This window comes from Berghia stephanieae, chromosome 10 (assembly GCF_034508935.2).
Source record: "Berghia stephanieae isolate SIO BIC M18660-M18661 chromosome 10, UCSD_Bste_1.3, whole genome shotgun sequence".
Classification (NCBI taxonomy): Eukaryota; Metazoa; Mollusca; class Gastropoda; order Nudibranchia; family Aeolidiidae; genus Berghia; species Berghia stephanieae.
In genome coordinates, this window is record NC_088369.1 from 40,419,973 (window position 1) to 40,431,205 (window position 11,233).

An 11,233-nucleotide genomic window follows, 5' to 3' on the forward strand; every position below is an offset into this window, starting at 1 on the left:
AAGCATGTTGAAAAACAGATACAGGAGGATAACATAACATAACATAACATGTGGTATAGGGCAAAATAGGATAAGATCCTTTGAATGCCCTTAATATTAATTAGTAATGCCATAAATCTATTGATTAAATATTACAATAACGATACACGTTAGGATAGAAGACACAGTAAGTGCCTCCCTGCCCATTATGGGAGATGATTCCAAGTAATATCATTCCCATAAATAAAAATAAAGAAGACACCAGTGCAACCAAGATACATATGAATCAAACATTTATTACTCTTATTACATTTAAGAACATATAAAACAAAATAATTACAACATCATGATACGGATGGTTGATTCACCTTTAACCCTTTAATGGTGAGAGTGGATTTGTTTGTCATTTGGTTATAATTATAACCACAGATCATACCGTTTTCAAGTTCTGATGTCAGATAAGGGTAAAATCAAACCTGTTGTTAAAAGATTAAAGTTCATATCATTTTTTAAAAAGTCCTTTTTTTTCTTTTACATACTTATGACCTTATAGAAGCTTGCATTTTAATCTTTATTTGAAGTAAATCGGGTGATTTTTCATGAAGTTATGGTCAGATGTATGGGAAAGGTATACAGCAACTTTTCTCAAATTTCATACTTTTTCAACTTGACTAGCAGTAAAAAAACATTTAGAAGTGAAATTAAACCTTGATATTTCCCGAAGATGTACAAAAAGGGTTGATTTAATCATTTATGACAAGAACTCATTTCTGATCAAAATTGACCTTCTAACTAAACTTGACAATATCTCAGTTCAAACCTTTTCAACATCCGACTGATTATATAATTCACTGTAACACATATAGCATTTTCTGTTCCTTGTTTTAATTTGGCAGTCAAAAAAGCATAATCCTGTATCACGCAAAGGTCATTTCCATAAATATACACAGTCCAAATTATTTTTCTTAAAATTGTTCTCAGATTGCAAATACGGGACAGTCTCGATTTTATCTGGACATTATCTGAGTATTATAATATAAATCACAGACCTTTTGAATTTCGTTTAATTATTTTGCAATATAAAAAAGATATGATTTTTTTAAAAAGTATTTAAAGTGTTTGTTTTTAAGGGATTCATGGCGCTTGCAACACATTTAGGTCATATCAGCGCCAGTAAAAAGGAATAAAATGGGATAGTAAAATGTTATAGAATTACAATTAAAGCCTCCAAGAATAAGGCAGACAAAGGGGAATTGGTTCATATCTGGAACAGATGTAGATTCCAAGAGCAAACTCTCAGTGTACTGAGTTTTGAGATCACCAAATGTCTCATCCAGACATATGTACAGGTCCCCACTAAGAGGAACACATTCAAATGTTTACAAATCATACATATGTAAAAGGAAAAATAATACAGTATAGCAGAGAGATGATTTACAAAGAAAAAAATATCATCTCCCAAAACTAACTATACATTTGACTGTTTCCCACCCAGCTAGGGTATCCGGCCAGGACAAAACCAAGTAATCTCATTCCAAGACAAAGACAGAAAGCATGTTGGAAAACAGATATAGGGTGATAGAAGACACAGAATGTACCTTTCTGCCCACTATGGGAGGTCAGGAACCCCACCCAGTATTTAAAGTGAATACATATTCTTTACCTCTATACAACATAATATGACAAAAAACCCTTCACAGATGGGGGCCCAATTTCTTTAAAAAGTATGATTTCCAGTGGCGTCACGAAGGCAAAGTTAAATAGCAGTTACCAGTTAACTTGGTGCCAAGTAGCAACTTGAGGCATTGTAGTTATGCATTGCTCTTGTGGTGGAAACGGCAAAGTACGATGTTGGGCTAGTGGAAAAAAATGTATTCCGTTTTAAATGGCTAGAAATATTTCCACCTGGGGGAAATTTAACCTTGACATCAAATCTGCACTACAATTCAACTTAACACAAAGTAAATGAGTTCCAGCTTAAGGAATAACAAGACTGTGATTATTTCAGAAATGGATTTGTTTAAGAAAACTTTTTTTAATTTCATTCAAAATATCACAAATAATAAAACCTGAACTGAGAAAATCGGTTGACCTGATCGGGGTACCATCATGTACAAAGTATGAACACCTCGCTCATGTAAGGTGGATGAAAATTTATACGTCAAAATTCAAAAGGCTGAAAAGCTAAGCAGATGAAAATGACTTTTAGGCATCTTTATTTAGAAATAAGTCTGCTTTCACGATTCTCATTTATTATAGCTGCGTGTAAAATGATGATGTTGGTACTTAATTGAATAATCTTGAATTCAAAGTCCTCCAAGGGTCTGCCAACCCAGTGTTACAAGTCAAGACAACCAGGACGTTTTACTTGAAAAATTATGAGAATTATATTTTCCTTCTGAGGTAGGAATCATGAATAGCCTACTTAATATGATGAAGATGATGACGATAATAATAATAATAATAATAATAATAATAATAATAAAAGACAGCAAACAGAAAAACACCAAAGCACATTAACTATGAAATAAACTATGTAACAGTAAGTGGTAGGCATGTTTAGATCCCCTTGAAAAAAATTCTTTTTAAATAAAAAATTATTCCAATTTTCCTGTCAACCTTTTTCTAAAAAGTTCATAGAAGAAAAAAAACCCTAGTTGGCAGCCCTGTATGATGAGACATCTGATATAAAATGAATGGGAATGATAAAATGGATTATGGTCACGATTGGCTGTCGGTCGGACGTCTGATCTTGTTTGCCAACATTTTCCCATAACCTCCCCTTGCCTCATCGTAGTCTGTGCGGTATTCATCTCTCACCTAAAAAAAAAAAAGGAACAGTTTAATCATCACAATGTTGGACACCTAAAATATAGCAATCGAATTAATTTTCTAGAGTGTGTCAAAAAAAGCAAAATCAGATCTTTCAACCTTAAATTGAGTCACTTTTAACTCACTCAATCTTAGAGATTTTTGCTCCTTTTCAAAAATTGGAAAAAAATGTATTATTAGCATGTGCATAGCTTTATTCAACTATCATTAACATGTAAAAACTAAATACATTAGCTTTGATACCACGCCTATAATTTGTCTAAGAAAAAAATTGGCATGGAGTAAAAGTAACGCGAGAAAACTACGGATAAAGTCAGTGTCAGGGTTGAGTGAGTTAATACTTTTACTTTTATGCCAATGAAAATCTTATTTTCCTTTCAATATGTACTTGTGAATGTTTCAGCAGTGTAATAAAGACACTTTTGACTTATATGGTATTATCAACACCAAGCACAGAGATATTCCCCCTGTGTTGCCTCGAGTGCTAGCGAGAGGAATGAGTGAGTGACTATATGACTTCTGTCATTCAAACACAATTTTAGTTTTAGACAGCCATGAATTTACTGCTATATCACACTTGAGCAAACTTTATTTTATCGTCTTAGTTTCTTTGGTCTTTTTTGTTGGTCTAAAGAAGAAGAAGAAGAAGAAGAAGAAGAAGAAGAAGAAGAAGAAGAAGAAGAAGAAGAAGAAGAAGAAGAAGAAGAAGAAGAAGAAGAAGAAGAAGAAGAAGAAGAAGAAGAAGAAGAGGGGGTGCGGCCGTGTGAGAGCTTTCGAAGAAAAATAATTATTTCGCATTATTTCTTTTCCGTCTCACATCCAGACGGAAAGAATAAATCAAAGAGAAAAAAAAAAAAAGAGGAAAGGAGAAAGGCATGTGTGTCTGTAGCAAAATAGAGAGAAACGCTCCGGACCGTTCGACACACTTCTGTGCGTGTTAGTTCTTTACTGACTAGACGTGTGTTCGACGACTCACGCGAACTTCGCGACCCTCTCTCGCTGGCTGTGGCACAGTAGCAAGGTAGTGACTACATCCACATCTAGCGGAGTGTATAGGTGGCATGATAATATAGCTAACTGATAGACCGCCTAGTTTTGTTTTGTCTTTAATGCGACAAACATTTTTGTTTTTTTAAGTCGGCATTTGAAACGGAATAAAATCTGATTTTTTCGAGGAACGAAATAAAACTCTTTTTTTTATTGGTTCTGCTCTTTGACGTTATGAATTTTAATTTTACTATTATTTTTTTTTTTAATATTAGCACTTACAGAGTAAAATTGTACTGTCAGAAATCCGACAATAGTCGGAAGATTCACAGGCCTGATGATTGAAATTTTCTGAAAAGCTTGAGAACCACTGACCTAGACATAATACCACATATGTGTTCTAGTGGAATGAAAACTCACTTTCGGATCTGAAGGTCCTGGGTTCGAGCCTCGCTTGGCGCATAATTGAGTCCTTGGTAAAGACTCTTTACTCACATTCTCTCACCATACTCAAGTGTAAAATGAAAATCTGGCTGTTTACAGCGTTGTCTGTGTCCCGGAAAAAAAAAAAATGTAACATAGCCTAACAGGTGTCATGTCTCGTCCTAAATGTTAAATGTTACTGTTGGGCAGGGACCCCTTGTAAAGCGCTTTGAGCACAATTAATGGATATTGCGCTTTATAAAAGCTCAATTTAAAATATATATATATATATATATATATATATATATATATATATATAAAATATATATATATATATATATATATATATACTTGCAACAGTGGGTGACATGTCATTATCGTTTCACTCACCTGCCCTCCTGTCTTGCCTCTACCATATTGTCTTCCTTCCACGAATCCTGCATCCCAGTCTGTACGGATGATGCGATCATCCAGTCTCGTACCGTTTATATAACGCATTGCATTTTCAGCATCAGGCCTTGTATAATATCTTTACAAACATTAAGGAAAAATAAAGTTTGAACAGCGTAATCAGAAATTTATGACGTAAATAAGATATCATCTGATCCGTTTCTACATGTGGACCCAGTTGGGTATGCAATTTGAACATACTGTCAATGCACTGAGTAAAAAATGGAAAAAAAAAAAAAAAATTAAATGGAGTGACTTGAAGTAGTCTCTTGTATCCCATACTAACTCATCTTAACATAAAGCTGTGATATAAGAACTGTCATTCACTGAAATTTGAAGGGGAGAAAAAAACAGAATACTGGTCTTTTATCAATAGACTGAATAAAATATCGCCTGACATCCTTCTTTCTATGTACATATCCGAACCAGGACCACCTGAACATCCTTCTATGTAAACCCAATGACTCTGCATATTGAGCAATACTGTCAAAGCACCGAGCATTAAGCTGTCATCTGCATTTTTTGCCAAATTGGGACCTAAAATCTGCCAAAATTTGCACAAAACCCCCCCAAAATTTGCCAAGAAATTTGCCAAGGAGAACTAAGCGTTTCAGTTAAAAATTCACACAGAAAAAAATATATATAAAAGACAATTTATTACATTTAAGGAGGCTACATTTATTAATTTACACAATAGCATTGTTATAAAGATTTTAAAGGATCATTATCCGTAGGGAGTAGCTTCCCTTGGTTTGGGCCCAGGCAAAGCTGCAACATTTCGCACTTTTTTTTTTCCGTTATTATGTTTTCGCTTCTATTTTCCCCTAAATTTGCCACGCGATTTGCCAATTTTCCCAAAATTTGCCACAATTTGCCAATTTTGGGAAATTTGCCAAAATTTGCGGATCGCCCTGATATTTGCGGCCGCAAAAAATGCAGATGACAGATAAAGTCCAAAAAGTTAATGAAGCCTGTTGGATACCACATATTCTGCCATGACGCAAGAAGTCTCGTTCACTTAACATAAGGTAATATAGAGTAAGTCGTCTATGTATAGATAAAAGGTGCAAAGCAGTGAAATTCAACCTGGGCAAAAAGTGAAAATTTGTTACTCTTCTTAGAATAGAAAGCAGGTGAATCAAAAAGTAATTCCAGCAAGATCAAGCAGGATTTAAGACTAACTGTGGAAATTTTATTTTTTTTTTTAAAGAGGAAGATGGGACTCAAACCCTGTTATCCTTTGGTTTTATGAGGATGAGACCACACGGCTGAACCCCATAGCCCCTACAAAACAAATGACAGTTTTGTGATTGTCTTTAAATTGTACAGGCATAGAAAATAAGATTTATCACATTTTCAAAAAAATTAAGAAGAAATGGCTATCAAAACAAACAAGAAAAAAAGGAGAATCAATTTAAAATCATTGGTTAATGTTTGTTTATGTTTTTAAGAGTTTTACGGCGCTTGCAACACATTTAGGTTATATCAGCGCCAGTAAAAAGGATGAAAATGGGATAGTAAAAAGTTCTAGAATTACAATTAAAGCACAAAAGAAAAGGTGAGACAAAGGGGAACTGGTTCAAATAGCGAACAGATGTAGATTCCAAGAGCACACCATCAAAGTACTTAGTTTGAGATCACCTAAAAGTCTCATCCAGACACAAGCACAGGTCCCAACTAAGAGGAATACACTCAAATGTTTACAAATCACATAATATAATATGTAAACTAAACATAATACAATGCATAACAGAGAGATAATTTACAAGGAAAAAAATATCATCTCCCAAAACTATAACTATACATTCGACTGTTTCCCTCCCAGCCAAGGAACTCCGGCAAGGATCAGGACAAAACCAAGTAATCTCATTTCAAGACAAAGACAGAAAGCATGTTGGAAAACAGATATAGGGGGATAGAAGACACAGCATGTACCTCCCTGCCCACTATGGGAGGTCAGGATCCCCACCCAGAATCATTGGTTAAAAAACAAAAACAAAAAAACTGTTGACATGATGATGGTGTAGTGTGTGCTGCTGTTAAACATTTAGATGCATTTACTTGTAAAAACTATAAATAATATTTCCTTGCTGTGATGGGCATTGATTACAATAGACCTGTAAATGAGCTCTATAAAAATTGACTGAAAGTCTTTGACAAGCTGAAGAGTCAAGTTGTTTTTTTTTTTAAATAAGGGCATCATTGGTGAGGAGAGTGATAAATACAATACATTAAAATACTGGAAGTATGACTGCCATTGATTGATGTAGAAGGAATGCTAAATAAGCATGTCATTCAAATAAGTAAAGATGATTTCATCAAAGTCATATTCCTGCCTCTGGAATTTGTCTGACATAGTCAGAAAAATAATCACCATTATCATCTTTAACTTCTAGCCATGACCAATTGAATTTATTCCTCACATCTTTATCGATGCTCGGTGATCCACGAACAGCTCAGGCATTGTGAGAACATTAACTAAAATAATGTAACAATGAGCAAACTTGATTTTCAATCAGTTAATGACAGAAAAAAAAAATGAAATAAATATGACTTCTGGCCAATACACTGAATCATTAAGTAGGAGAAGTGAATTACCATCATATGAAGAAACTTTGACAGGCAGAAAAATCCAAAGAATTGAAATGAATGGTAAATCGCCACAGTAAACAGCAAGCTCGCTTGAGCAAAACAATGGCAGAAAACGCCCTAATTTGCGCGGGAATTAATTATGCTACTTACCATTGTTCCTTATATATAATTAGGTACCCAATCAGTGAAGAAACGGTCAACCAGTTTGTTTACAATGTGAGGCAATCGAGATGTGCTTGTAGCAATCTAACTTTCGATTTGAAGGTGCCTACATAACGCACTTCCAGCTTTCGCATTTTACTTTTTCATTCTTTTACGACCCCCTTATGTAAATGTGGTCAATTTTGGCTTAAATGAAACAGTGAAAATTATCGCTCGGCGGCTCAGTTAAAATTAGCTACCGTTGGGATCACGACAGGTTTGGAAAGTGAAACAATAATTTAACGAAGGCTGTGTGAAAATACACTGGGATGTGTTCAGACACGCCAATTCTAATAAGCGTCGCTTAGCCTTGGCAATATATCCATCGTTAATATAAACGGCCCCCATGAGCTATGCGTAGCGCTGTGGAACACTCCTAATTACTGTACGGTCAATCGACTACGATTTGTGAATTCTTTCTTTCTTCATTTCTTTCTTTCCTTTTTTAAAATATTTGAATTTGACAAATTGACTGATTTCAGTTTATTGACTGAGAATTTACAGGTCTATTACATTAAAGTAAAAAAAAAAAAAAATAGACTGAAGATGATGTCACTCGAGTAATTCTCACTAAACTGTATTAACCAGGTTCAAGGTTATACATTGTGTGCTGGTCCATTATACTTCTGGATGGCAATGTTGTGAGCTTCTTAGCCAAGCGCATACTCTCTGTAGCAGAACAAAAGCATCTCTACACCTTATAGCATAATATACATTTCTATGACTGTGACAGACCTGCTTATGACAATAACAAAAAATTTTTACTGCAGGACTTTGAAATATCTGTTACGGTACTGTTGAAACAAAAACAAAAAGTTAACAAAAAAAAAACAACAAAAAACCCAATAAACAATTATGATGAAAAGGATACTCGACAAAACAAAATCCACAAGGTGTCTTGTTGAATTTATCCAAGCCCATAATGATTCTTTTGACGTCTCCAGCACGACTAAATAGCTCATAGATCTGTCCCTCACTTGTGTAGAATGACATGTTGCCTATGTAGAGAGTTGAGCTTTTCAGTAGCTTCTCTTCTTGTTCAACTTTGTTGCCCTGGAATACAAAATCACAATGAAATGATCAATAACGACTTACTTATTACGTTACACAATACTGATGGTCAGTGGTCAAGTGGTATGACACTTCACCGTTGGACTGGTTAGAGACCTGCTCTGAGCAGTGCAAAGTTAAGTCCTTGTTAAAGGCTCTTCTGAATCTAATAATAATGATGATAATAATAATAATACCTTAATAGAGTGTACAGTATACTCAACAATAAGGCTCTTGGCGCTTTAAATTACATCAACACAAAACAATATAGAAAGTACATGACATCAATAAAAGAAAAGTTTTAAAGGATTCCTTGAAAACAGACAATGAATTGGATCTTGTATGCTCTGTCGAATGGTGTTCCATACAAACGGACCAAAATGAGAAATTATTTGAAGTTGTCTCAATTCTGAGTATTTTTATCTGAGGACGGAGAGAGTTGTCGAGTGTGACAGCCAATGTTGGTATTTAGGCTGAAGAATTTTGATAATCTTCCTTTGAATGTTTCTATATTGCACATGATTCGGGAAGAGCATTCCAGTCTTTGATAGTGAGGGGTGCAAATGAATATTTGAAGATGTTTGAGTTTGTAGATCAGTGTTTTAGTGTTTTTGAGTGGGTTTTTCTTTGAATGCGTGTATTTCATTGTATTGTAATTTGTAAGTCTAGTTGTTCTGGTAAGATGGCCGTCATTTTATTTGTAATTTTGATCATGAGAGTTAGTCTTTGTTCTTTCTGTCTGTCTTGTAAGGGAGACCATCCAAGCTGTGTGACCAACTGGTTCGAATCTGTGCAGCTAAAAGGTAAAGGAGTAAAATAAAAGGTGGCCTAACCCACTGAGCTGTCTATCCACACCGCTATCGGAATATCTTAAATTCATATATGAGCTAAACATAATTCCACCATTTTTGCTTCCTTGTTTTGGTAGTTATTTTCATCTCTGATTCGAATAAAAATATGTTGTTGGATCTAGTTTTGTGGACGTGTGATACTAAATTGTATTGTCTTGTGCGAAGCAGACAGAAAATAACAGGTGTCGGTTTTGGCTTTTGGGCGAACAACACCATGGCTGGAATCGTCCCGAAATAAAAATTATTCCGTCGTCCCCAAAATTGTGGCCAGAATGAGCAAATTATAGAAACAAGAGATGATCAATAAAGTTAACAGGTAGGTAGGTAATGAAAATTTAAATGGTTGGTAGACTATGAACAGATTTGATGATTAACAACTTTCTTCCTACATGCGTCTGAGGATAACTATCCCCAGACAGGTGTCTGGGGATAACAAAAATTTGTTATCCCCAGACACCTGTCTGGGGATAACGAATTTTCATTATCCCCAGACAGGCGTCTGGGAATAATGACAGCCAAAGTTAACAGGTAAGTATGTAGTGAAAATTCAAATGGTTGGTGGACTATGAACAGATTTGATGATTAACAACTTGCTTCCTGGTTGAAAATAAAAAGTCGAATTGCCAGTTTGACGTTTTCAGATCAAAGTAACAAAAGAAATTTCATTGATCCATTTGCTTTAAAATAATTTTTTTTAAAAGAGCTGGATTTGACATTTGATCACTATTTACTTTCATCTTGTGTTAAATATCACTTGATATATTAACTGTTTTGGGACACAACCACTAGTATTTTTTCCAAAATATTTGGTATTTTTCACGCCTAGTTTGGCATTTTGCATAAAATCTTTCTGCCCACTTGCTACATGCGTCTGGGGATAACGAATTTTCATTATCCCCAGACAGGCGTCTGGGAATAATGACAGCCTAAAGCCTAAAGCTAAGTTAAGTATTGGTACGACCGGCGCAGCTCTCTAGTTTTAATTTTCAGACTAATCCTTTCTCAAAAAAAAAAATTTAGACTTTGACGATGATCCTTGGTTGATGGCTCAATGGCTGTGTTTCAGTTTCAGTTTCAATTGCAATACTGTTCTGCGACTGGGTACCCGAATTCCGAGCTCTTACAACTTCTCACCCGACCGCAAGCACGCTACAACTTCAAAGCTCAAACCTACCCTGAAATGTTGATCTCTGTATTGACTGAGGCCCACTGACCCAGACGGATGTTTTCTTTTCATTTTGGGAATGAATATATATAGTTTTAATAATAATAATAATACTGAATGAAACAGGAGATCACTCCTTTTCTCCCAGATGAAAACAACAGAAACGAAATTTAACCGGATGTTAGTCTGTCACGGCGAAGACCAGAGATTCCCACCAAAAGTAGAAGAGCGATAGTCAGCAATCCCACTTCATTTTATAGATAGAATGCGATTGACTCATATTTATTGCTAATTCAAAAACGTAGTGTTTTTGTGCACCTCCGTTGACGGTGTATCTTAAACGGACCGTTTTTATACACCTCCGTCACGCATGCGCATCCCACCCAATTTCATCAGCGAAATTGTGTTTCTGCATTTGGACATGGCGAAAGTTATATTGTGACATCTGTAGGATGTTTTTGTTAATAAATTTATACAAAAATAATAATAATTTAAAAAATCGAAATATAAAACCAGAAAATAAAAGTTGCATTGAAGGAAAATAATGTTAAGAAAGACCTTATTAAATAGGAGGTGGAAACGAATGGGGATTGAACCTGGGACTCAGGGAAGTGCACACTTAATGGGGAGTTAACCTGGGACTGTGGGAGATGGATACCATTGGGACTTGAAGTTAGACTTTGGGAGTTGGGTGCCAGAGGAG

General features: G+C 35.2%; 1 protein-coding gene across 1 annotated transcript; it reads right to left on the reverse strand.

Moving 5' to 3' along the window:
• Positions 1 to 255: 255 nt before the first annotated feature.
• Positions 256 to 10,717, reverse strand: LOC144981139 (nuclear cap-binding protein subunit 2-like). The gene is made up of 4 exons (XM_078929285.1): positions 10,540 to 10,717; positions 8,336 to 8,517; positions 4,612 to 4,750; positions 256 to 2,799 (listed from the first exon to the last, which is right to left on the reverse strand). Exons 1-4 carry the CDS (start codon positions 10,600 to 10,602, stop codon positions 2,701 to 2,703), a joined length of 483 nt encoding a protein of 160 aa, XP_078785411.1. The 5' UTR covers positions 10,603 to 10,717; the 3' UTR covers positions 256 to 2,700.
• Between the last annotated feature and the right edge of the window lie 516 nt (positions 10,718 to 11,233).

Coding starts and splice junctions, on each gene's coding strand:
- LOC144981139 (XM_078929285.1), bottom strand. CDS start 10,602: ATGAAAAGAAAACATCCGTCTGGGTCAGTGGGCCTCAGTCAATACAGA. Junction 8,518..10,539: donor ACAGAGATCAACATTTCAGG/GTAGGTTTGAGC, acceptor TTTGTATTCCAG/GGCAACAAAGTTGAACAAGA. Junction 2,800..4,611: donor GAGGCAAGACAGGAGGGCAG/GTGAGTGAAACG, acceptor TTTTTTTTTTAG/GTGAGAGATGAATACCGCAC.